This window comes from Malaya genurostris, chromosome 3 (genome assembly GCF_030247185.1).
Source record: "Malaya genurostris strain Urasoe2022 chromosome 3, Malgen_1.1, whole genome shotgun sequence".
Taxonomy (NCBI): Eukaryota; Metazoa; Arthropoda; class Insecta; order Diptera; family Culicidae; genus Malaya; species Malaya genurostris.
This window is the reverse complement of record NC_080572.1, coordinates 228,592,580-228,618,981: the sequence shown is the minus strand read 5'-3', so window position 1 is coordinate 228,618,981 and position 26,402 is coordinate 228,592,580. Positions and strand designations below refer to the sequence as shown.

At 40.7% G+C, this 26,402-nt stretch overlaps 1 protein-coding gene across 7 annotated transcripts in view; it reads right to left on the bottom strand.

Annotated features, from left to right (window-relative positions):
- LOC131437068 (uncharacterized) overlaps nt 1-26,402 on the bottom strand; it is a 561,034-nt gene that overhangs the window by 50,941 nt on the left and 483,691 nt on the right. For all 7 annotated transcript variants that reach the window (XM_058606126.1, XM_058606123.1, XM_058606122.1 and 4 more), the window contains one exon: nt 17,398-19,651. In XM_058606126.1, coding sequence (XP_058462109.1) covers nt 17,398-19,651 — 2,254 coding nt within the window. The remainder of the gene's footprint in view (nt 1-17,397; nt 19,652-26,402) is intronic.

Below are 26,402 nucleotides of genomic sequence, written 5' to 3'. Positions count from 1 at the left end.
ATACTGTGCAATTCCATCCTGATCCGACTTACGGTTTCGAAATTATAGGGCGATGAGTATCAAAACATTCAAATCGTCATTCAAAATGACGATGCAATACAAGTACGCGACGGTACGTGTGGCTTTGTTCCGTTCGCAACGTGCTTTGTTCAATTTCGTATAGCGTGCAGGGTTGTTTTTTATTTTATTCAACATTGAAAAAAAAATTCTTCACAGAATTTTCTTGTGATGTTTTTGAAAATATAAGTAATATGAGAAAGGCATCATTACAAAAGGTATTTTCAAAAATGGGACTTTCAGTCAATTTTTCGAATAAAAATAATGAAAAATATTTTTTATCGAGCCCTACACTGATATAAATTGACCTTTAAAATTTAAAATCGTTTAACAAAAAAAAATAATTTTTTGAAGCTGATAAAATTTTGTACTCTCCAAACCATTATTTCCTTTTAACAGATAGTTTGAGCGCAATTGAAGCCATTCGCTCAAACGCTGCTGGCAAAATTAAACCGTTTTTCTTGGGCAAAATAAAACAGTGCCTGAATGACAAATTGAATATAATTATCCCAATAGTTTGGATCCCGGCTCATTGCTCCATTCCAGACAATGAAAGAACAGATCAGGAATCAGAACAAACTGGCTCAAATGGCACGTTCCCCTTGATATTTGGAGATTTGTGCCTTGCCATCAATTTGTTCTTAGCATCATTTTCCCGATATATAAGAGGGAAGGATTGAAAGGAAATGGTAAGGGTTGGACTAGGAGGATGGGAAAAAATGACGACCCAAAAACACATAAAAGCTGAAGTAAATTCTGCACCCCTAAGGGATGCTGAACAATCTGCTGAGGATCACATTTAGTGGAAGCAGAAGTAAATTCTGAACCTCTACGAGGCCCCGAACAGTCTGCTGTTAATAAAACCTCCACCCCCGAGAGGATTTAGAGATCTTACAAAAGCGACACCATTCTGCACTCCCGGAAGAATGCAGAACGATTCGCAGTATGTACGAGCAGAAGTAAATTCGGCACCCCCTAAAGGATGCCAAACAATCTGCTAAACCCTATTTAAGGTGAATACAGAAGGGATTCATTCACTCCAGGAAGAACGATGATCCCTTCTGACTATAGCTCCTTACCACATTGGGTGAGAAACGAGAGAATATCCTTCAATTTTAGCTCCGCATACACAGACTCAACCATGTATGGAGAACCAAAAACCCGGATACGTAGCTGCGTCAATGCGGGACAGTTACATATCAGATGATATGAAGTACCGTAATCGCATTGACACAAATCACACGAATAATACTCAGCACGTTGAATAGTAGCCATGTGATAATTGAGTTTGCAATGTCCAGTCAGAGCTCTGACCAGAATACTGCAATGGTGCTTGGAGAAATGCAGTTTTTCAGATTTAAATCTGGTAGAATTGACATTTTCAGATTTAAATCTGGTAGAAATGCTTTTGTCTGAGCGCAAGTTTGCAAGCTGCGCCAGTAGCTGGCATGTTTGGATGCAGCCCAAGAACGAATCTTGTGCTTTATCCAACTAGTAGAAAGTGGTAAAGCTGGTTCAGGACCAACGAAATCATTCGTTGCACCAGCTCTAGCCAACTCATCAGCCCATTCATTTCCAGTAATACCAGAATGGCCGGGTACCCTCGGCTCATTGCTCCATTCCAGACAATGAAAGAACAGATAGTTTAGTCAAACGTGGTGCTATTGAGGGTGAAATTTATGAGCGACCGATTGCTTTCAACGAGTTCCATAGCGCGTCTCGTCAAAGAACACTTGCCAGCTGGCAAGCTTCTTGAGATAAAGATGATCTGGGTCGGAAGATGCACTTCCTAAAATATCGACAAAGGCATGGTTCAAGAGGGTTGGAGGTGAGTACGGACTTCATTCGTGTGATGTCCAGACTCATGTCCAATCACTACACGTTAGATGCACATCTCCTTCGAAATGACCTTTCCGAGACTAATCATTGTGCTTGTGGCGAAGGTTATCGCGATATTGATCATGTCGTTTGGACATACGTGGAGTATCGTGATGTCAGATCTCAACTAATAAATTCTTTGCGTAGCCAAGGTAGACCATCTAATGTCCCAGTTCGACACATTCTTGCTGGTCGTGACCTTTCTTACTCGAAACTTCTTCATCATTTCATAAAGACAATTGAAGTTTCAATTTAATAATTGACCCTTTTGAGACTTAGTTCTGACTTAGTTCATCCAATAGCAAAATTTTAATAAAAATTATGTGCTGATAAAAACAAACTCGAAATAGGTTAAGAAATCAACAACAAAATGTATAGAAATTTCAGCTTATTTTATAATTTATAGCAGTTTATTTAATAAATAAGAGGAATATGTTTTAATAAACTCAAATCGTTGTGACTATGTTATATTATATTAGGATAAGAATTCTATGTAAAAGGGATAGTACGGCGAAGAAAAACTTATGTAAATTGCCTTAAGAAATAAACGTATTTATGGGAAAAAAATGTTCCACATCAACCGTTCATACATAGCAAGATAGACCATATCTAACAAAAACTATTTCTTGTACAAAATGATTTTTTTTATTCAGTGTGTTTTTATCGAAAACTAAACTAAACTAAAAGTCTTTATTATGCCCATCTTGCAATATATGGAAGGTAGACAGAAAAACATAATTATCTATGTTAAGACAAAATTTCATTCAAATAAAGAATGGTGTTTTTTAACTTGGACTTCAAAAATTTTAAGATCGAATTTTTGAGTGTAGAGCTTGATAAGAATTATTTCAGTATTTTTATTTGAAAACTAATACTCTGATTGTAGTAAAACACCACTTAGACGGCTGGCCGATTAAACGATACTCCGTATATGTCCAGATTGGTCACGGCCAGTGTCCCATCCAAGATCTCACAATAATCTATTTTGTGAAAGTAGTATCTGTATTGGTCAAGAAGTAGGTTTTTTCGTCGAATAAATTTTACATTGAACTTCCTTTTCCTTAGTGAGCTTACTACAGCTTTCTTCCATGGTAACCCTTATGACCACATCTTTTTTTTTTGTCGTGGATACGACTTACTTTACTATGGGGTGCCTTTTCAAAATTGACCCTCTGAGAGAGTGATAAGTTTTTGATCGTGAATATCTCTTGTTGTATCTAACGGATCAACATAATTTTTGCTACATGCCATCGGAAATATGATCACAATTTTATGATAAAATTTTCAGTTGTGTGACATAATCTCAAATAGTTCAAAATTCAACTTTTCTGAAATGTTTGGTATAAACGAGTATCAAAGAGCTTTCAAAATACGAGAAAGCGTTTGGCTTTCTCGTATTTTGAAAGCTCATATCTCAGTGATCTGTGGAAGGATTTATGTAATCTAACTAACATTAGAATCGAAATTTTTCAACTTAAACGTGTATAGCAAAAGCATTGAAGTATTTCAATAGTACACTATTGAAAAACCTATATCATTTGACCCATGTCAACACCAGCCAATCAGAACGCGTTCTGAGGAAGAGAACAAAATATCTGCTGCTGTACAACAAATCGTTCGAGAAAAATGTTCCGAACAGTGTCAAATATCGTAGTGAGTTCCACAATTTGGTCCTTCTGAAAGGCAGGAATGAATCCCGTACAGCATGCGGATAGTTTCTTTCAATAAATTATGCTAATCCGAAATGAAATAATCGACATTAAAATTCTGTATGCGGCTATTTTTATAGCCGTTAGGACCGCCCATTAATGAAAAAGCTACAAACGAAATCACGTAAAAAGGAAGCTCCTAACCAAAATTGGATCTGTTTGGATTCTATCGCCAATGCGAGCAGATGTATTTTGTGTCGTTTGCAAAGCTAGTTTCGCTTCCGACAAGAGCGATTACGTCACAGCTGCCAGTCATTGACATTGATGAAAAAACAACGGTGGAGAGTATTACACAAAATCAGCCGTTCTAAAGGCTCAAATGTTTTCTAAAGAACTATTAGGATTTGTTGTTCGCAAATCGAAGGTAAATATCCTCAGTTCAGTGCAAATCTAGAACAGCTTGGTTAGATTTGTGCACTTTTCGCTGTGTTAAATTCACAGTAATCGAGATCAAGTGAAACCTTCTTTGTTTTTGCGAAAAATGTTCCAGAGTTTATTGTCGTAGAGAATTACGCAATTTGACCCTTCTGAATGCTAGAAACGCTATAGCATATTGATAGTTTCGTTTAATAAATTAGGCCTATTGTATCATTGATCAACCCAGCGAATTAATGTTTTCTTTATTGGAAGATTATAATCGGTTGTAAACGCTACACCTACACCAACCATATCAGTATCGCACTCACGTACAACAGTTCAGCCTGGAATTAGATGACGGAAGTCAGCGGCATCCATCGGAATTCGAATTCAACTCATCACTCTACATCACATAAAAGGTTCTTTTCAGAGCCACCATTATTTTATTATAAAGAACTATACTGGTTATTTCATAATATTTGTATTTCAGAATGTAAAATGTAACTAATCTGTACTTTAGTTTAGGTGCATCGTTTGAAATTCTACATACAATTTCATACAATTGATCAACTAATTGATATTCGGAAGTGTTAAGGAACATGTCAGTTGTTTTCGTATTCACGACATCCAGTTATGTCTCTGACATTATTCTCCCACCTTTTTTTCTTTTTTTTTTTTTTTTTACAAGGTGAAATGCATTTACGCACGGAGTGTGGGACTCTCCACAGGACTACCCAACTGTTGATTGGAACTACCCACTAAAACACCTTGGATCTCCAACCCTACCTCCCCGGCACCACCGCTAGGTATTACTTCGGGGTGGAAGGCTATTGGTGCTCACAGCACCCTCCCCAGATTTATGCAGAATGGGGATCAGCATCCTGCTCTCGAGATATCGACCAGTTGGATGACGAGGTCGGTCCAGTGATGCCGGCTGGAGGGTAACTTCCGGTTCACTGGCGCCTCGACGACCCAAAACTGATGCTACGTCGCGGAACTACTCGACTAGTCTCCGCCAAAAGATCTAGTCTACACCGACGGAGGGTTCCCCGACGAGGGAAGTCCTCCCGAACCGACGCTTACGGTACGCGTCTACGACCCGACCGAAAGGATGCCTAAGTCGATCCAATGATTCCGGTTGGAGCGTGGCTTCCGGTTCACTGGCGCTCAGACGATCCTATCGGTATCACGCGACGATCTACTCATCTAGTCCCCGACAAAGAATCTAGACTACTCCGACGGAGATTTCCCCGGCGAAGGAGAATCTCCCGACACCGAGTCTCTTACACCACACGGGACACCCGATGGAGTGCCGAGGTCGGTCCCGCGATTCCGGTTGGAGCATGGCTTCCGGTTCGCTGGCGCCTCGACGACTCGAATCGGTGTTGTGGCGGCTACTCGACTAACCCCCGCCGAAGGATCTAGCCTACACCGACGGAGAGTTCCCCGACGAAGGAGGCCCTCCCGAAACCGACGCTTTCGATTCCCGTCATCGCCCGACCGAGAGGATGCCTGGGTCGGTCCAGTGACTCCGGTTGGAGGATAGCTTCCGGTTCACTGGCGCCCTGACGATCCTAGCGGTATTACACCACGATTTACTCGTCTAGTCCCCGACGAAGGATCTAGACTACTCCGGCGGAGATTTCCCCGGCGAAGGAGAATCTCCCGACACCGAGTCTCTTACACCACACGGGACACCCGATGGAGTGCCGAGGTCGGTCCCGCGATTCCGGTTGGAGCATGGCTTCCGGTTCGCTCGCGCCTCGACGACTCGAATCGGTGTTGTGGCGGCTACTCGACTAACCCCCGCCGAAGGATCTAGTCTACACCGACGGAGAGTTCCCCGACGAAGGAGGCCCTCCCGAAACCGACGCTTTCGATTCCCGTCAACGCCCGACCGAGAGGATGCCTGGGTCGATCCAGTGATTCCGGTTGGAGGATAGCTTCCGGTTCACTGGCGCCCCGACGATCCTAGCAGTTTTACGTACTACTCGTCTAGTCCCCGACGATGGATCTAGACTACTCCGACGAAGAGCTTCCCGACGAAGAAGGTTCTCCCGGACCGACGTTTATTCGCTGATCCCTCTTGAGCCTACTACGGCACGCGTTGATCCGCACTCCATTTCCGCTGCAATATGCCCGCAATTTGGGATGCCGCGGTCGACACTGCGTTCCAGTTCTCTACGCAGTGGCACATTCTCTGGATCAGGTTTTCCGGTGTGGTGTCCCTGCCGCATGCCTCCAGTAGATCACTCCTTTGAGCCGCGAAACGGGAACATGCGAACAAGACGTGTTCAGCCGTCTCGATCTCGTCTGGGCAGCCAGGACATACAGGGGATGTCGCGTGGCCGAACCTGTGGAGGTACCATCTGAAGCACCCGTGGCCTGTGAAGAATTGCGTCAGGCCGAAGTTCACTTCACTTGGAGGCCCTACGGGCGTTCCTGTCTCCTCGCATGCTGTAGCGCTCCCCGTCTTCCTTCACTATCAGACCGATAGGCATCATGCTTGCAACCACGCAGGCCGCATCCCTCGATACAGTGCGGTATGCACTGATTACGCGAAGACACATCAGTCTATGCGTACTCTCCAGCATCTGTGCGTTGCGTTCCACATTTAGTGCCGACGCCCATACCGGGCTGCCGTACCTGAGGATCGAAACTGCCACTCCTGCCAGTAACCTTCGTTTACTGGAGCGCACAGGCGAGCTGTTGGCCATCAAACGGGAGAGCGCCGCGATCGCTGTTGATGCGCGCTTGCAGGCGTATTCAACGTGCTTGCTGAAACTGAGTTTGTCGTCAAGCATCACACCCAATTGCTTCAGTGATCTCTTGGAGGGGATCACGCAATCACCGGCATGTACCAGCGCCTCCTGTTCCGATTTGCGGTTGTTTACCACCATCACCTCTGTTTTGTGGTGCGCGAGTTGCAGTTTCCTGCTACGCAGCCAGTCCTCCATCAAGCAAATTGAGTGTGATGCACTCAGTTCGACCTCTTCGATGGATTCGCCGTAGACTGTCAGCGTGACGTCGTCCGCGAATCCGACTATCTTGACACCCGGAGGGAGCCTCAACCTCAGTACTCCATCGTACATTATATCCCACAGGATCGGGCCCAAGATAGATCCCTGTGGTACTCCAGCCGTGATTGGAGTGCTACGTGTGCCTTCGTCGGTCTCGTAGAGCAATACTCGGTTCTGGAAGTAGCTTTCCAGAATCTTGTACAGCCCTTCCGGTACTCCTAGTCGAAGTAGGGAATCAGCAATGTCTGCCCAGCAAGCACTATTGAACGCGTTCTTGACGTCTAGCGTTACTACCGCGCAGTAGCGGATCCCTCGTCGTTTGCGCTGTATAGCTACCTCCGCCGTGGTTACCACCGATGTTATGGCGTCCACCGTCGACCTGCCTCTGCGGAACCCATACTGTTGACTGGACAGTCCTCCTGCCTCCTCTATGAAGAGGGCTAGCCTGTTGAGGATGATTTTCTCAAGGAGCTTACCCACAGTGTCTATCAGACAGATTGGTCTATACGCCGAAGGATCCCCTGGGGGTTTCCCAGGTTTCGGTAATAGTACCAACCTTTGTCTTTTCCAAATGTCTGGGAACATACGCTCGTCCAGACATCTCTGTATGACCTCCCTGAACATGTCCGGTTTTGTCATTATAGCCGCCTTTAGAGCCACGTTCGGGATACCGTCTGGCCCCGGGGCTTTCTTTGTATCGAGCGATCTCGCCGCAGTGAGCAACTCCTCGTTCGTCACCTTTACGACTTCATTCGCTGGTAGCGGAGCTGGCTGCCAGGGGGACGTGTCGTGGTGGGGAAAGAGAACCGTTATGATTTCCTTCAACCTCGCCGGACTACGTTCAGGGGGTGCTAGCGCCCCTCTCGTTTTGGCCATCACCATCCTGTAGGCATCGCCCCATGGGTTGGAGTTGGCTCCCTCGCATAGCTTGTCGGAACAGGCTCTTTTGCTTGCGCTGATGGCCTTGTTTAGTGCTAGCTTCGCCGCTTTGAACGCCGTGTTCCTCTCCATCCTCATCTCCGCTGATCGAGCTCTTTGCATCCTTCTTCTAGCCCTGAGGCAGGATGCGCGAAGGCGTGCAATTTGCTCGTTCCACCAGTAGACCGGTGGTCTATTGATCCTCGGTTGAGCCTTTCTAGGCATGGTCGCGTCACACGCCCGTGACAAGATAGCGACCAACTCGTCCCCTCTCAGGTTCGCGTTGTGCTCCTCTAATTCGAGGGCAGCGCAAAACGTTTCGCGGTCGAAGTTAGCCACCTTCCACGCTAGAGTTTTGGGAGTATTACTCCTCCTTGTGCTTCTCGCCAATTGGCCGATCGTGTAGCGAATGGCTAGATGGTCGCTATGGGTATAGCCATCATCAACTCTCCAATTAAGATCTCCAGCTAGGCCGGGACTACAGAAAGTCAGGTCGATAAACGACTCGACTCCATTCCGCTGGAAGGTACTTTTCAGTCCATCATTCGCTAACACGACGTTCAACTTGGCGAGGGCCTCCAGTAACGTCTGTCCTCTCCTATTGGTGAAGCGGCTGCCCCAAGCCGTTGCCCAGGCGTTGAAGTCTCCGGCTATCACCACCGGCTTCCGACCCACCAGGTCTGCGGTCAACATGTCGACCATCCGAGTGAACTGGTCTATTGACCATCTCGGTGGAGCGTAGCAGCTACAATAGTAAACTCCGTTTACCTTAGCTATGGCTACTCCCTCCGCTTGTGTTTTCACCACCTCTTGCACTGGGTATCGACCAGTCGTCAAGATCGCCACCGTCTTGGCTTCGTCAGACACCCAGTTCCCGTTATCTACCGGTGTGTGATAGGGATCCGAAAGAATCGCGACATCAATGCCCCATTCCGTCACTGACTGGTGCAGCAATTGCTGGCCAGCTGCACAGTGATTTAGCTGTACTACTTGCATGCTGTTATGACCACATCTGAGTAGTATAGAAAGTATATGTGCTCTTCAAAAAGTATTGATTCCCACCCTTGGTACATTTGCCAAACTTGGTGGCGATTCGTTTAGTTGTTTCAAAGTTATACTGAAACTCACATACACTCACGTTCGTAGGCAGATAAAGTTATTTTTTTTTTAGTTCTTTGAATTCCCCGGAATCAGATCTTTCGAAATTATTCTAAAAATTTTGCGTTGCATTCAAATTAACAATAGCAATACTATCTAACACGACATTCAGATTATTGGTCCTCTCTTGTTTTACAAAAAATGGGAGATGAAAATTGATTTTCAAACCACAACCGCCCCCCCCCCTTCTCCCTTCTTTAGCCTAAATTCCAAATTAGCTCCCGCTTAAAATATCCTTATAGCACCCTACACGGAGAACCCTTCGATCATAAAATTGCGAGATCGCAGTTTTTGATTTTTGCGACAGTTGATTTAACTGATTTCTTTTTGATTCAACCAATATGGTTTTTGATTTGCATATATTCAAGTAGTTGAAAAATATGTTTTGAATGCTGTCAAATGCCGGAGACAGTTGAAAGGAAAACAATAATCGCAATGCAAAATCAACAACTTTTTTAGTTGAAATCTGTTCGCGTCGCTTCAAAATGTCAATGAAAACAACATCGATGGTTGAAGCGTTTGGTGAAATTGTGTCCATTCGATTTAAGAAATTTATGATTCCATAACAAGTGTTTATCTAACAGCGGTGTTGTGATAAAGTTAACCTTGTTCAAGATGAAAAAGATTTGGTGACAAATTAGAAAATGTTAATGAATGATCATCTCGTAATTTTTCAGGTATGCGCAAAAATTTTATGCTTCAAATTCAATCATTGATTTACTTCCAGCTGTTTGATACCGATGATGATGTTCATGCATTAGCAATAAAACGCTTTTTGACATGAATTTAATTTATAAAAGTAACAGGAGCGAAGGGTTTCAAACACACAGAACGCGCTGCGATTGAATGGCGCGTTTGAATTTCCGTCGCAAAATTCTAATTCCCAGCGGTTGATGCACCCAAGCTCATATAAATTGACTAAAATTATCAGTGTAAATTTAATAATTTCGTTTAATTAATCGCCCCTCCGGGTACTTTTGCTGATTAAAAACGTTTTTCTACATCAATCATTTCCGATCGAATCAGAAGTATTTTTTAGGATTTATTGAAAATTTGGATCTTTACTGATCTCGACTTGACATCATGATCATACAAAAATGAAAATCACTTAGAGGTCAGATCAGTTCTGATTTCGTAATGATAATTTATTCCTTGGTGAAGATCAACTAATATTCTGGTTAAGGTTAAGTCAACTAATATTCTGGTTGAAATGGGATCGCGAGTGGTTCCGTGTACTCAGTTCCGAATCCACAATCGGACACATTCTGTCGAGTGCGAAGCATGTGTTTAACGAAGGAGACTGATGTTCTCACACGAGAAATGTTTGTCCGTTTCTTCGAAGAAATTGATGAAATCAACGATAAACCTGTTGTTGTTCAGATTGAGAATGTTACTAAATTTTGAGTTTTTTTTATTGTATCTGTCACACTTGACCTTGAAAGCAGAATATGTTTTCAGACTTAGATTTCGTACGGTAATAGCTATCCAACAAGCCATAGATTGTTAAAATCCGTCCGAGATATCGACGTTTTTGTGTAAGCGACTTTTCCCCCTATTCCAGCAGTAGGAGTTTTGAGCATTGTATGACAAAGCCATGCTTGGGAGCAACGTGAAACACATTTTTTATAATGTTACATACATATGTTTCTAAGTACCAAAAAGACTGTGAACAGCATAATTTTTCATGACATTTAGCCTCGGACCGATTAAAGCACGGCTCGTTTTTGGCAACATAATCGTTCGAATATAGCATATGTAAACAAGATGATGGCAGCATTTTATTGTGCTAAACTACTTACAGGAATAAATGCTGGAAGCACATAACACCCATATACCATTCAAATCAGTTCATCGAGATCAGCAAATGCCTGTGTGACCAATAATTTCAATCAATTTTCTCGGAGATGACACAACCGGTTTGTATAAACTCAGATTGATATGAAAAGTCATATGCTCCCAAACAAGGTTCCTGAATTATGTTTGGATCCGACTTCTGGTTCCGGAACTACAGGATGATATGTGAAACGAAATTGAAATTGTGTGACTTTTCTTTTCTCGTAGATGGCTAAACCGATCTAAGATTTGTAGTGGAACTTACTTCGACATATCATGGAATGTTCAATCGAATGTCACACTTTTAGATTCAAATTCGATCCAATTTGCGGTTTCGACATTACAGAGTAATGAGTGATTAAAATCTTAAATTGCCGCTTAAAACGACGGTCATTGAAAAAATGTCATGAAAACTGAAACACCGAAGAATATTAATGCAAAAAAACGCATGCGGATTGATAAAAAAAGGTATCATCTCACTGCTAGGAGGATTAAGCACGTTTTTACCTTTTTTTTATATATAAAACCTGTCTTAATCCACCTAGTGGTGTAATGATGCCTTTCTCATGTACATATAATATTGTGGTATTCTATTCAAAAATTTTCTCTTCGATTTTTGAAAGAAACCAAGTGATTGTTTATGCATAACATACAGAATAAAACAGTGCTTTGATTGCGTAAGCCATCCTTAAGAGAACGAAATGGGTTCACTATTATATGCACTTCCGGCACCGGAACCCGAGAACCGGTATAGTCAAAGTCGGTTCGTACGGCCACCAACTAACATGACACACAAACTCTTCTAGTACGCACTCTATAACTCCGGATTCGGAAGTCGGATCCGGATGAAATTCAGGGATTCCGTATGGGACCAGAAGACCTTTCATTTGCATATTAGTTTGTGGAAATCGGTCTAACCATCGCTGAGAAAAGTGAGTGAGAACCATTTTGGTATATATGACCACTATTTCCGGTACTTCCGGAACCGGATACCGGGAACCAGGATAGCCTGAATCGGTTTGATTAGTTGCCTACTGATAATGACTATCGATTTGTGTAGTTTTGAGACCAGTTTAGAAAATTTTTTACGTTTTTTGTTTCGCCGGTTTAAGTGACGGTGTACAATATTGAACACACTTTACCCTATAATTCCGGAACCGGAAATCGGATCCGGATGAAATTCAGGAATTCCGTATGGGACCACGAGACCTTTCATTTGAATCCTAGTTTGTCAAAATCGGTTCAGCCATCTCCGAGAAAACCTAGTGAGATTATTTGACACATACACACACACACACACACAGACATTGCTCAGCTCGATGAACTGAGTCGAATGGTATATGACATTCGGCCCTCCGGGCCAATTTTCACTAGTCGGTTTTTCAAGTGATTGCATAACCTTTCTATATGAGAAAGGCAAAAAATAGGTATAGAATTCGCTCAAACTTTCGAAAATTTTTCCGAGGCCCGGAGGGCCGAATGACATATACCAATCGATTCAGCTCGACGAACTGAGCAAATGTCTGTGTGTGTGTGTGTGTGTGTGTGTGTGTGTATGTGTGTGTGTCTGTATGTGTGTTGTCAACTAAGAGGTCGAGATCTCAGAGATGGCTGGACCGATTTTGATCAAACTAGTCGCAAATGAAAGGTCTCCCCGTCACCCAGAACGCTATTGAATGGTTTTGAGATCGGATGTTTACTTTTTGAGTTATACGAAGTTTTATGTCAAAATTTTCAGTTTTTTGACAGTATCTGTCACATTTGACCTTGAAAACAGAATATGTTTCCAGACTTAGATTTCGCTCGTTAATACCTATTCAACAAGCCATAGATTGTTAAAATCCGTCCATTTTTAACGAAGATATCGATATTTTTGTGTAAGCCTTATTCCAGTAGAAGGAATTTTGAGCGCTGTATGAAAAAGCAATGCTTGGGAGCAACATGAAACACGATTTTTTATACTGTTACATAGAATTGTTTCTAAGTACCAAAAAGACTGTGTACAGCATCCTTTTTTATGGCAATTTGCCTCGGACCAATTTTAGCACGGTTCATTTTTGGCAACATAATCTTTCGAATATGGCATATGTAAACCAGATGATACCAGCATTATCGAGTTGGAAGTAATTCCATAATTATATTGATTTAAACTATTCACAGCAATAAATGCTGGAAGAACATGACTTCCATATACCATACGACTCAGTTCGTCGAGATCAGCAAATGCGTGTGTGACAAATCATTTCACTCAATTTTCTCGGAGATGGTAAAACCGTTTTCTACAAACTCAGTTTCATATGAAAAGTCGTATACTCCCAAACAAGGTTCCTGAATTACGTTTGGATCCGACTTCTGATTGCGGAACCACAGGATGATATGTGAAACGAAATTAAAATAATGCAATTAATTTTTTTCGTAGATGGCTGAACCGATCTAAGATTCAAATGAAATTTAAGAACCATCTATGATTTAAATGAGAGGTCTTAAAATCCTATAAAACCTCTTACTTTTTTGTCAGATCCGACTTCTGGTTTAGAAAATACAGGGTGATTAGTATAAAAATGTCCATTTCACATAAATTAATCAGGTTTATCGGGTTTGCAGATTTGGATAATCGATTACCAAATAAATTTATTTCAGATTGAGCGGTATTTGTTTTTGGATTCGGAATGTACCCCCAAATTTTAATTCGCACTACAATTTCTCAAAGATGTCTACACACTGCTCAGGTGAATTTAACTGATTTCGGCTACACCGATTTTAGAATTCCGGTTCCAGTATCGAATCGATTCTCAAAGCTCAATCATTTTCTCAAAAAAGACCAAATCGAACTTCAAAAACAAATATTACAGGACTTAAGGTCCCATACAAAATTGGTGAATTTTATCCGATTCTGGAATTACAGAATTACAGTTTATAAATCTCATGTAAATTGTTTGGCGTAATAATTTATGGACATTCGAATCATTTTGGGCTATGCTAAATCCTGAATACCGGCTCTGGAAGTACCATAAATAATGACGAAAAACTTTAAAGTGGAACTTACTTCGACATCTCATGGAATGTTCAATCGATTGTCGCACGCTAAGATTAAAATTCGATATGTTTTGCAGTTTCGGCATTACAGGGTAATGAGTGATTAAAATCTCAATTTGCCGTTTAAAACGACGATAATTAAAATAATGTCATGAGAACTAAAATACCTAAGAATATCCATGCAAAAACACATGCCTATTGATAAAAAAAGGTATCATCTCACTGCTAGGTGGATTAATCACGTTTTTTGTAACAAATATACTATAGTTGCTAGATATTATTCATTATTTCTAGCCATACACCATGAATTACGTTGACGAGCAATCCGGGGAGCGATGTCATCAAGCCTCATAAGTTCTCTCGTCCGCATCTTTCGATGCATTTAAGAATCCAGTTTCACAATGCAGGTTCAGAATTTTAATCTGAAATTCAGTATCACAAAGTGAAACTGAATTCAGGAATCAAATTCTGAAGATTTTTGAGCTAAATTCCGGATCTGAATTTTAGAACTTAGTTTCGGGCTCAGGATTCAGTTCCAAAATTGTGATCCAGAGCACAGGTTCGGCATCCAGTTTCACAAACAAAATTCAGACTTTAGTTCTAGAATTCAATTTTCGAATTCGGTTCCCGAGTTCGGCTTAGAAATCAGTTAAAGAATCTAGCACCAAAATTGAGCTGCAGAATCAAGGTGCTAGTTCTAGCATTCGGATCAAAAATTCAGTTCTAGGATTCCACGAACAGAACTCAGATTCTCTAATATCAAAGTAGCTATCCATTTTATTCGAAATTCACGTCTTCCGCTTATGTCTCTGGCGTTACCTACACAAAACCACAAACAATTCAAAATTAAAGTTTTCTAAAACTGGTAATGATGGAATCTTTAATATTCTTATTAAAAATCTTCCCAATGTAGCCTTGAGACTCTTGGTTAAAATTTTCAACAAGTGTTTTTCATTAGCTTACTTCCCAAAAAGATGGAAAAACGCTAAAGTAATTCCTATCCTCAAACCTGAAACATCAAGTTATCGACCAATTAGCTTACTTTCTTCTGTCAGTAAACTTTTTGAAAAAAAAATATCTTGTTGAGAATGATGTCTCATATAAATGAGAATTCAATTTTTTTACCAGAGCAGTTTGGATTTCGTCATGAACATTCAACTACTCATCAACTTGCAAATAAATCTTCTGGGTTATCCACTGAAGTTGCTCTTCTAGACATAGAAAAAGCATTCGACAGTGTTTGGCACAAAGGTTTAATAGCAAAAATGTCTGATTTCCAGTTTCCTATTTATTTGATCAAAATGATTCAAAATTATTTTATTGATCGTACTTTTCAGGTTAGCTATCAGAATTGTAAATCTAAATTGCTACCCGTACGAGCCGGTGTTCCGCAGGGTTCGAGCGTAGTTCCAATCTTGTATAATATTTTCACTTCTGATCTTCCAAATCTACCCGTTGCACAGTGGGAAAAATCTATGAAAATCCGCAAAGAATTCTGTAGCTCAGGAACTAATTAAGATAGGTCAAAAAACTAAAGCGTTTCTTATGCAAAAATGTCCAATGAATTCAATGGAATGGTTTACAATGGCCGCACGAATCGCAATCCTGCTCGTTTTACCCCAAATATACAGCAGTTTTGGGGTTTCCTATAATATTCGTTCTGTAACTTGAAAAAAAGTCGAGTGCGGTATTCTGGAATAGCCTACTTTCATGTAAAAAAGTCTGGAGAATCGATAAGAAGAAGCCACACTGGCCGCACGAAATGTTTTGATGACTATTTTACCCCATTTTCTCCATTTATGGTATTTTATTGTAAATCGGTTTTAAATCATAGTAAAACTTATTGGAAGTTTACTAAATCTAGCCTATCTTATGTCGAATGCCAGAACTTATACTGGCCGCACGAAACGTTTTGGTGGCTTTTTCCCCCCAATTCCTCCAATTTGTGAAATTTTCATTTTCAATTTTCATTAAAAAGCATTCCATTGAATTTCTTGGATTTTTGCCTTTCTCATATAGAAAGGTTATTCAATCACTTGAAAAACCGACTGGTGAAAACTGGCCCGGAGGGCCAAGTGTCATATACCATTCGACTCAGTTCATCGAACTGAGCAATGTCTGTGTGTGTGTGTGTGTCAAATAATCTTACTAGGTTTCCTCGGAGATGGCTGAACCGATTTTGACAAACTTAGATTCAAATGAAAGGTCTCGTGGTCCCATACGGAATTCCTGAACTTCATCCGGATCCGACTTCCGGTTCCGGAGTTATAGGGTAAACTGTGTTCAATATTGTACACCGTCACTTAAACCGGCGAAACAAAAGACGTAAAAAATTTCCTAAACTGGTCTCAAAACTACACAAATCGATAGTCATTATCAGTAGGCAACTAAACAAACCGATTTCGGCTATGCTGGTTCCCGGTATCCGGTTCCAGAAGTACCGGAAATAGTGGTCATATATACCAAAATAGATCTCACTCACTTTTCTCTGCGATGGTTTGACCGTTTTCCACAAACTTAGATTCAAATGAAAGGTCTCTCGGTCCCATACGGAATTCCTGAATATCACCCGGATCCGACTTCCGGTTCCGGAGTTATAGGCTAAAGCGTGTTCAATTTTGTACACCGTCACTTCAAATATTTTCGGATGCAACAAACATTTAAATCGTAATTTAGAGTGCGTACTAGTAGTGTTTGTGTGTCATGTTAGTTGGTGGCCGTACGAACCGACTTTGATTATACCGGTTCTCGGGTTCCGGTCCCGGAAGTGCATATAATAGTGAACCCACTTCGTTTCCCTAAGGATGACTCATGCAATCAAAGCACTGTTTTATTCTGTATTTTATGGACAAACAATCTCTTGGTTTCTTTCAAAAATCGAAGAGAAAAATTTTGAATAGAATACCACAATATTATATGTGCATGAGAATGGCATCATTACACCGCTAGGTGGATTAAAACAGGTTTTTTACATAAGAAACACTTTTGTTTGATGCCTTTTTCCATGGTTCCATGGTTGCCTTTTTGCGGGTTTCCTGTTTTTTTTTCCCAATGTGCACCGGTACGTGCAACGTGCAAGAAGGAAACACAACACGAACGATGCGTGCTTTGTTCAATTTCGTATACACTATAAAGAAAAAGAATTGGTTACGGATGTCTGCTACTGGTGTGTGATATTGGTAAAAGACGGTCCTTTTCTCAGTTCGCTACGATTTTCAAGCTAATGGACACCAACATAGAATCGATTATGGAATTCGATTTGACACTTGATAATTTATTAGTACTGCAGATGAAAGATACACCCGACCTAATTCGTTTCATGTTATTTCTTGGCTAATGAAATGGCCTATCGTTAAAACAAAAACTTTCTCAGCATAAACGTTCAATTCAATTCAACGGAACACAGGCCAAAACAAAAAAAAAACACTAACCTGCTCCATCATGCTCACCACCGTCTCCATTGAGACCGTGGCTGTTGGTGTTGCCGCAAATACTTTCAATCCTGAAGGAAGCTTTTGCCCCCTTCACCGTCTTCACCGGGGTTTCCTTGTTTGGTGAATGGTTTTGCTTGAAACTGGTTGGCACTGGCAGCGACCGATGCTGTAGTTTGTCGTTCCGGTTGCCGTCCGCCAGTCGAGTCTGCTGCTTCGGTTCCACCCCGTTAGAATCTACCGGCAGTCGATTGTCTTGATGATTGACTAAGCTCATAATCACAGACTCATTGTTTTGGTGATCTAATGCTGCTGCTGTTTGTGTTGGTGGCGGTGGCGGTAGTGGTGGAGGTGCTGGTGGTGGAACTGTTTCCTCCCCGTTCGAATCGGCTGTCACTTCCACGATCGTTACCGTCGCAGCCATTGTTGTTGTTGTTGGTTCGGCATCCAACAGGGCTGGAGTATGGCCATTAGTTTCCGACAGCAGAAGCTGTGCGAAGAACTTATCGTCGTCGATGATTTCATTTTCGACTAAAAAATGTACCTTCTTCCGGGAACGGTCCAGAACGGATCCGGTGGAGCCACCGGAATCGGTCAGTGGATTGGGTAGATAAAATTGCGACCCGGAGAGACGTTTATTTTCCTTCTCCTTACCGAAGGATGTTTTCACATTCCGGGCACTGACCGAGTTGCTTTTTGCAAAGACTCCCTCGTCCGACGTGAGCTTGGTGAGCCGGTGGACCAATGTTTGATTAAGCCGAATCGTATCGAAGCTGGGCTTATCGAGCAGATCCGTGGGGACGCTGGTGACCGAGGCCGGTCGCTTCAGAATGGATTTTATTGCACTTTGAGTCATTTCGGACGAGATCTGAGAGGGAAGGGATTTGAGGTCTTCCTCTATCTTTGTAGAGTCGTGCTTCTGTTTGGTTCGGGGTGGCCGCTCCGGTATCACTTCCACTCGAGTTTCCTGAACAGCCGTAATTCCCTGAACTTCAACCGGATCGTACACGTACTCGTCTACGTCGTCGTACACGGTAGTACCGGGGTCCCCATCGAACAGTTTAATTCTTTGGCCTGATATTGCCGCAATATTGTTGATGGCTGGATTGTACCGGTTGGCGTACAAAGTGTCCAGCAAGTTTTCGTATTTCTGTGAATGCACCGACAGATCGTATTCATCCATTCCGTTGGTCGGCGAAAATTCGTTGTTCAATCCGCTGCTCAACGAAATCAAATCGTATGGGTTAATATCACATCGTAAGATTGATCGTCTACCGGTTTCTCTGTCCGATTCGACCGGAAGCTCCTCTGGTTCCACCCAGCAGTCCTTGAATCCCTTGCTATTACTATTACTACTTCGACTTGCACTCAAACTACGGCTGCCACTGCTTTTACTTCCCGCCGGTGAAGGCGTCCGTTTGTCGGTTCTGCTGCGTCCTTTGGTCGGACTCGTACTTTTCGCACGACCCCGTAGCTTCTCCTTGATGCTACTTTTCACAGGTTTTGCTTGCTCGGGTTGACTGAGACGGGACCGTCTCATGAAATCGTACGGATCACCCGCACTACCGAGAATCGTAGGCCTTGTCTTCTTGCCGTAGGTTGATGCCAACTTCACCGTACCGGCACTGCCCCTCACCGGTGGAACCATGAACGTAGCCCCAGACGTAAGCCTCATTGTTCCTCCGATCGGTGCCAGCGGAAGCCTCGATCCTTTGCATTTCTTACAAACGCTAGCTTTCTTCACTTCCCGCTTGGTCCCGTTCAGATATTCGGGACAGCAACAAATAACGACGGCTACTTCGGGACCAACCGGTGGGGCCGGCATTGGGCAGTACATGGGAGCCATCGGATGGATGAGTCCCGGATGCTGCTGTTGCTGGTGACCAATGTGGTGGGGATGCCCCATTGGCCCCATCGGCAGTGGCATTCCGCGCATCGTACCGTACATCCAGTTCGACTCCACATACTTCATCGAGTGGGTTACTGTTCCGGACAGTAGGGGGGCATTGGAAATGGAGTGCACGTAGCGTAGGTGTTGCTGCTGTTGAAGTTGTTGTTGATGTTGATGCTGGAGACTGGAATAGTCCAGAACTTCAAGTGAAGGAGATGAGGAAGGTGGAGAACTGAGGGCAGTAAGCGAGCTCGAGGTTGAACTGGCAGTGTTGGAGCTCAAGCTGTTGGAGGATTGTTCGGGTGACGCTTTACTTAGCTTAAAACGCTGGCCCCAGGTTCGTTTGTTTTTGTCTGATGACGTCTGAAAAAAGAGAAAGAAGACGAAAAAGTTAGTGTTTAGTTTTATCACGTAAAACCATTCAATTAGGTGATTAGATGATTCAATTGTTGAATCATTTTCAATGGAAAACTGATTCAATACATGAACCAGATGGTATAACAGCCCTACATAAACTGACACTGACGAGTCGATGTCAAAACGTGTAGCCAATTGGAATTCGATATGTTCCCAAGCGCAAAACTAGGTTAGCACCTGAATTAAATTGGAATAGTTTTGAGCCCAAATTGGAAGATTTTCCACGGTTCTTGATATCGTCATTTTCAAAGGTGGATTGAAATTTGCGAAACTGTGTAATGAAGTCGAACTTGGTTAAAATTCAGCAATTTTGTTTGTATTTGAATTTAAGTTTATAAAAATCGGTATTACCGTCTCTAAGATAAAAAGGGAGCTCCATTTTGGTAGTTTTCACTACTATCTCCTGCACTCTCGGAACCAGAATCCGGAGATAAGTGCAACCAAAATCGGTGAAAAATTCAACAGTCACCTTCAAGTTTGTATATCTTTCATTTAAGTCTATGTTTATGAAAATCGGTGTAGCTATCGTTGAGAAATCCGAGTGCGGTCCTATTAAAAGTTTCGATCACTAATTCAAGTAATTTTAGCACCGAAAACCGGTACCTTATATGATCTTATTTAATCATTGATTATCCAGATCTGCAAACTATAGAATTTTATTAGTCAATTTTCAAGATTTGTCATTTGTCATATTTGTCATAATTACATTTTGAGGTGTAAAAAGCTTGAAACTAGAGCCGTGCAGCTTAGTGTACAGCAAAAGCATTTACGAGTAAGAAAAGTTCTAAAGACAATAGAAACAAATTGTAGAAGGTGCCAATAAAAAATGAATGTGTGATGTGTGAAACCTGAGTTTCCTTTCTGCCGACCATAGAACCAAAAAGACACGCGATACAGGCGTCTTCGAAGTTTTAATAAGGTGAAAGAGTTTAAAACCACCCGCATACGATAACTCCATGCATTTTAGCAAAATGTTTAAATCGTTTACGTAAAGTAGAAATATAAATGGTCCAAGATGACTACCCTGAGGAATTCCGGAGCTGACAGTAAATGGAGACGTAATGCAATCTTCTATCTTCACTGACATGTCGCGATCAGTTAAATATAAGCACAGCCAATTAGCAAAACATAAATTGAATCCAAGTCTGCTCAATTGGGAAACCCGAGCAGAGTGTGAGATCAAATAGAAAACTCATTTTGATGTTGTGATGTTCACATTTATCGATTACTCAATTTGCTGTAGTTTTGGTCGTTTTAACTGGTAAAAAATCAAAATCGAAAGCAAAAAGATATTCCGATGATATCAAACAGAAAACTATTTTTTGCTACCAGCGAAAGCAAACTGAAATCTAAATAAGATATAGATTTTTTCTTGTTGATAGCAAAACTAGTTCTCAATTTGAAGTTATTATCAAACAACGAAAACAAAACAGGAATGCATAATCAGTTATTGATTTGCTTTAAAAAGATATTACTGAAAACAAACAAGTCGCGAGCATAAGCTAAAAATAGATTGGGCAAAAGGACCCGGGATAGTATACCTTTAGGCGATATTACTTGCAACGATAAAAAAGCATCAAAAGCGTCAAAAGCACCCTCTTCTCCACAGAGAGAGACTTGAGTTTCGAACCTAGGTGATTTGGATTCCGATCTTTCTGCGAATGCTATGAACTGTGACGTTAAGCTGTGAGTAGATGGAGAATTTTCGATCATATGACAAGCAGTGTTGATTCGCAAAGCTGTATACAGGTAGTTTTAGCCCATGTACACTCGTTTCGTCGCATGCGTCCCGCAATAAACGTGAATGGCAGTGCGGTTATTTGATAGGTATGAAAATGTGCTCTTTATCTTTCTCGTATCCAGAAGCTGTAGCATGTGAACATCATAATATCATATTGAGTTATTTATTTGATCTCACTCTACTAGAGCATGTAATCACTTTGAAATACGAATTTACGAAGGCTCAGAAGAGCGAGCGCTTTAGAGTGAAGTCTTTTACAGCAAAGGCTCACTGGAGACGTGAACTAGGAATCTGACAATAACCAATCCCGGATCATATGTTATTTCGATTCCAAAATGGCGGAAACAACTGACATGTTCCTTAACACATCCGAATATCAATTAGTTGATCAATTGTATGAACTATGCAAGCTTTCCTCTTTTTCACATTTTTCGCAAAAACAAAGAAGGCTTCACTTGATCTTGATTACTGTGAATTTCGCACAGCGAAAAGTGCACAAATCAAATTAAACAGCTCTAAATTTTCACTAAACTGAGGATATTTACCTTCGATTTGTGAACAACAAATCCTAATAGTTCTTTAGAAAACTTTTAGAGCCATTAGAACGGCTGATTTTGTGTAATGCACTCCACCGTTGTTTTTTCACCAATGCAAACGACTAGCAGCTGTGACGTAATCGCTCTTGTCGGAAGCAAAACTAGCTTTGCAAACGACACACAATACATCTGCTCGCTGTGGCGATAGAATCCAAACTGATCCAATTTTTGTTAAGAGGTTTCTTTTTACGTGATTTCGTCTGTAGCTTTTTCACTAACGCGCGGTCCTAACGGCTATGAAAATAGCAGCATATAGAATTTTAATTTCGAATATTCCATTTCGGATTTGCATTTCATTGAAAGAAACCTATCAGAATGCTGTACGGGATTCATTCATGCCTTTCAGAAGGACCAAATTGTGGAACTCACTACGATATTAAACACTGTTCGGAACATGTTTCTCGAACGATTTTTTGTACAGCAGCAGATAATTTGTTCTCTTCCTCAGAACGCGTTCTGATTGGCTGGTGACAAATGAGACAGGTTTTCAATAGTGTACTATTGAAATACTTCAATGCTTTTGCTATACACGTTTAAGTTGAAAAATTTCGCTTCTATTGTTAGTTAGATTATATAAATCTTTTCACAGATCACTGTGCTATGAGTTTTAAAAATACGAGAAAGGAAAACGCACCTCATGAATTATCCTCTTTGATACTCGTTTATACCAAACATTTCAGAAAAGTTTAATTTTGAATGATTTGAGATTATATCACACAACTGAAAAATTTTATCATAAAATTGTGAACATATTTCCTATGGCATGTAGCAAAAATTATGTTGATTCGTTAAATACAACAAGAGATATTCACGATCAAAAACTTATCACTATCTCAGAGGGTAAATTTTGAAAGGCACCCCATAGTAAAGTAAGTCGTATTCACGACAAAAAATATCTTACTTATTTCGATTAATTGGGACAATGAACGAGTATCTCACTTCTGCCCACAGACAGCATCACACTGATTTAGCAAGTTTTTAGTTCTTGTGTGATTCGGGATCATTCGATGAAGATTAATTGCGGAGCGAACATTAAGCAATTCATTTGCTTGCTGCAGATAAAATGGATTAAAAATATGATCTAGCTCAGAACTTGAAATCTTCAAAGCTGGTTCGGGATGTCAAGGTCTACATTATGAAGAATATGTTAGTTAGGAATTCATTCGCCAAGCGCTCCTACAGCTATAAATGTAAGTTTATATATTTGTAACGTCATAACTTTGGAATTACTGAACGGATTGCCACCAAACTTGGCACAGGAACTTCTTGCATTTCAGAGATGGTCCTTGGGATATTTTTATAGGGGAGGGAGCGTAGCAAGTGTTAAAAGGGGGGTGGGTCATGGAAAAATTCATATAACTTGACGAGAACCGATACGTTTTGAAGACCATAGAAATATTTTGCATACCTTAGATATGACGAGGGGTGAATGTAGCAAGTGCCTTTAAAACGGAGGGTGTACTGTTAGTAACAGCATAACTCCGAAACTACTGAACGGATTGCTATCAAATTTGGCACAGATACTTCTTGCTCTTCAGAGATGATCATAAGTGTATTTTTATGGGGAAGGGGGCCTAGCAACGGTCTTTAACAGGAGATCATGAAAAGATTATCTAATTGGATGAGTATCGATACTTTTTAAAGACCATACACAGTTTTTGTAAAACGCAAAGGATAAATTGTATATAAAAACGAACGTAACTCCAAAACAACTCAATAGATTATTGACTATCTTGGCACAAGTAATTCTTGCTGTTCAAAGGTTCTCATAAGAGATTTTTAAAGAGAAGGGGGGTGGAAGAGGTGGTGGTTGCAGTAAGTGTTTGCTAACAGGGGGAATTTGATGCAAAATGTTTCGAATTTTACGTAATCGAAATTTTACGACAGGCACAGATATTTATTACAACTAAGAGAAGATAGTAAGTGTCTATTGAAGAAGCTCTCAGCTCAATTGTTTGTAAATATCGGAATAATTCCATAACTTAGTAAATTATCACCAAGCTTGGCAGAGGTACTTTTTGCAATTCAGAGGTGGTAATAAAACAATTTTTTTTCTTGTCGAGATCAGATATCCATTGCACAGGTGAACAAAAGGTTGGAGTTTGTAGCAAGTGCCTCTAAAAAGAGGTTTATTTTTAAATTTATCTAATTTGTCGACAAACGAGGGAAGCCGGAGGATATAGACTAGGAGAAAAGAGCCTGAAAAATCAATTTTCATCCCACCCCCCTCTTTTTTTACGAGCACAGATACTTTTTACACTACTCAGAGGGCAGAGAGCTGTTGCAAGTTCACTAACAAAAAGGGAGTTCAATGTAAAATTCATTCGACGAGAAACGATACTTCTTGTTTAATACAGATACTACCTTCACATCAAAATAGATTAAAGGGTTAGTTCAAGGAATCAGGAATCAGAACAAATTGGCTCAAATGGCACGTTCCCCTTGATATTTGGAGATTTGTGCCCTTTCTGATAGTTCAAGGAAGGAGTGTAGCAAGTGCAATAAAGTGAATTGATCGGATTTTACGAAAAAATGGTACTTTTTGATCTTGTCTTTCTTTTCATATCAAATTCCTGAAGAAGGTCTTTCTGTGGCTGACTGGCTGTGACTGTGGAAAAATTGTTCCATTAAAATTTATTTTTGCATTTTTGTATCGCCTTACGGAATTAGTCTAACTTTGATGCAGTTATTAAGTTGTTGCTTTTGAATAATCAATTTTGGAGTTTCCCAAAATTTTTGCGTCGCAAGTTTTTTTTCCAAAAGTAACAGCAAAAAGATAACATAATGTGATATCAATTGAAAAATTGATGAGCTGAGATCAAATTAAAATTTCAATGTGACGTTGCTATCATAATAAGATTTCGATTTGCTCTCGTTTTGATGTTTGACTTTGCTCGGGAATTGTGATCCGATGATTGATCTTGTCGAAAGCAGCATTTTTTTTCATAAGTATTTGTTTATTATTCTCATTTTTTGTGTATTACATCAACGTTTTACAGTACAAATGTTTTGACCTTTTGGCCTTTCATCTTTGTTGTACATACGATTCGTTATTAATAATAGGTGTTTTAGTTACTTTTGTTTTACATACTAATGTTTAATGTCGAAAGCAGCAGAAAAATCAGTATATATAGCATCTAGTTGCAGTCGCGCTTGCAGGGATTTAATGATAAATGATGTGTAAGATACGAGATTTGTGTTGACTTTCAGAAACATAGTTTGAGCAATTATTTGTGATGAAGTCCAAGACGATTAGTTCAAATAATTAGGATACTGCGCATATTTCGGTTTTACTGCCTTTCTTAAAGACTAGAAAAATGCTTAATTTTTTCCATAGGGCCGGAAAATGTCCTGCTTTTAAAGGGTTATCAAACAGTATCGATAGGGGAATCAAAATACCATTTGAACATCTGTTTTAGTAATATAGATGGAATCCCATCAGGACCAGCACTGAAAGATGACTTCAGCTTGGAGCACGCTTTGCTAAAAACAGTGGTTGTAATTATTGGATCAGAGCCGATGGGAGTACGCAGAGGTACGCTTCATGAATATGATCGTCAGTTAAAACTTCGTCTGAAAAACACTGCTAAAGTGCTTACGAAAAAGGTCACAGATATCGAGAGATGTTAATGCTTGAATTCCATCAAGTGACTTTTGAATAGGCAAACCCGTTTCTTTACGTTGTTCGTTGAAGTAGTTCCAGAAGTTTTTCGTGTTCGTTCTACGACTTCTCCGGATCCACTGTTGGTAGTTGTGATAAAGAGTCTAATTTAATCGTTTCTAACGGTAGTTTAGACGCGAATGGTGCATTAGATTAGATTTCTTTGCTACGTATGCCTTTTTTGATCCACCTAGTGTTGTAATGATGTTTTTCTCAAAACATCAAGACTCTCATTGATATTACTGTGTTCTTCAAAACACTTTTCAAAGACTCTCAAATAAAAACAAAACAGTATCAGTAATCAACAAAAAATAAAAATAATAAATACACTTCTCCGGAAAGTCGAATAGGTTCAGTTTTCTATAAAAAAATTGAATGAATTCTCCTTTGAAGTTTTTGGAGACCACCAGAACCGGTATTGCCAATAATTCGCCATATAGTTTTTAAAACCGGATGTCAGATTCGAATAAAATTTCATGGCAAATTACCGAATAAGATTGATTAAAACGTCTCCAATGTAAGTTCCATCGTGGAGTTTTTAGTCACTATTTTTGATACTTCTCCAACCGGAAATCCGGAACCTAAATGAATTGTAGGTTAATCAACAACGTAAAGTTAATGCTATTTGCAAAACACTTGTGTAATGTCTGAACTCCCATAATCTGTGCGGATAGCAAGCCGAAACTTGTTTCACCCGAG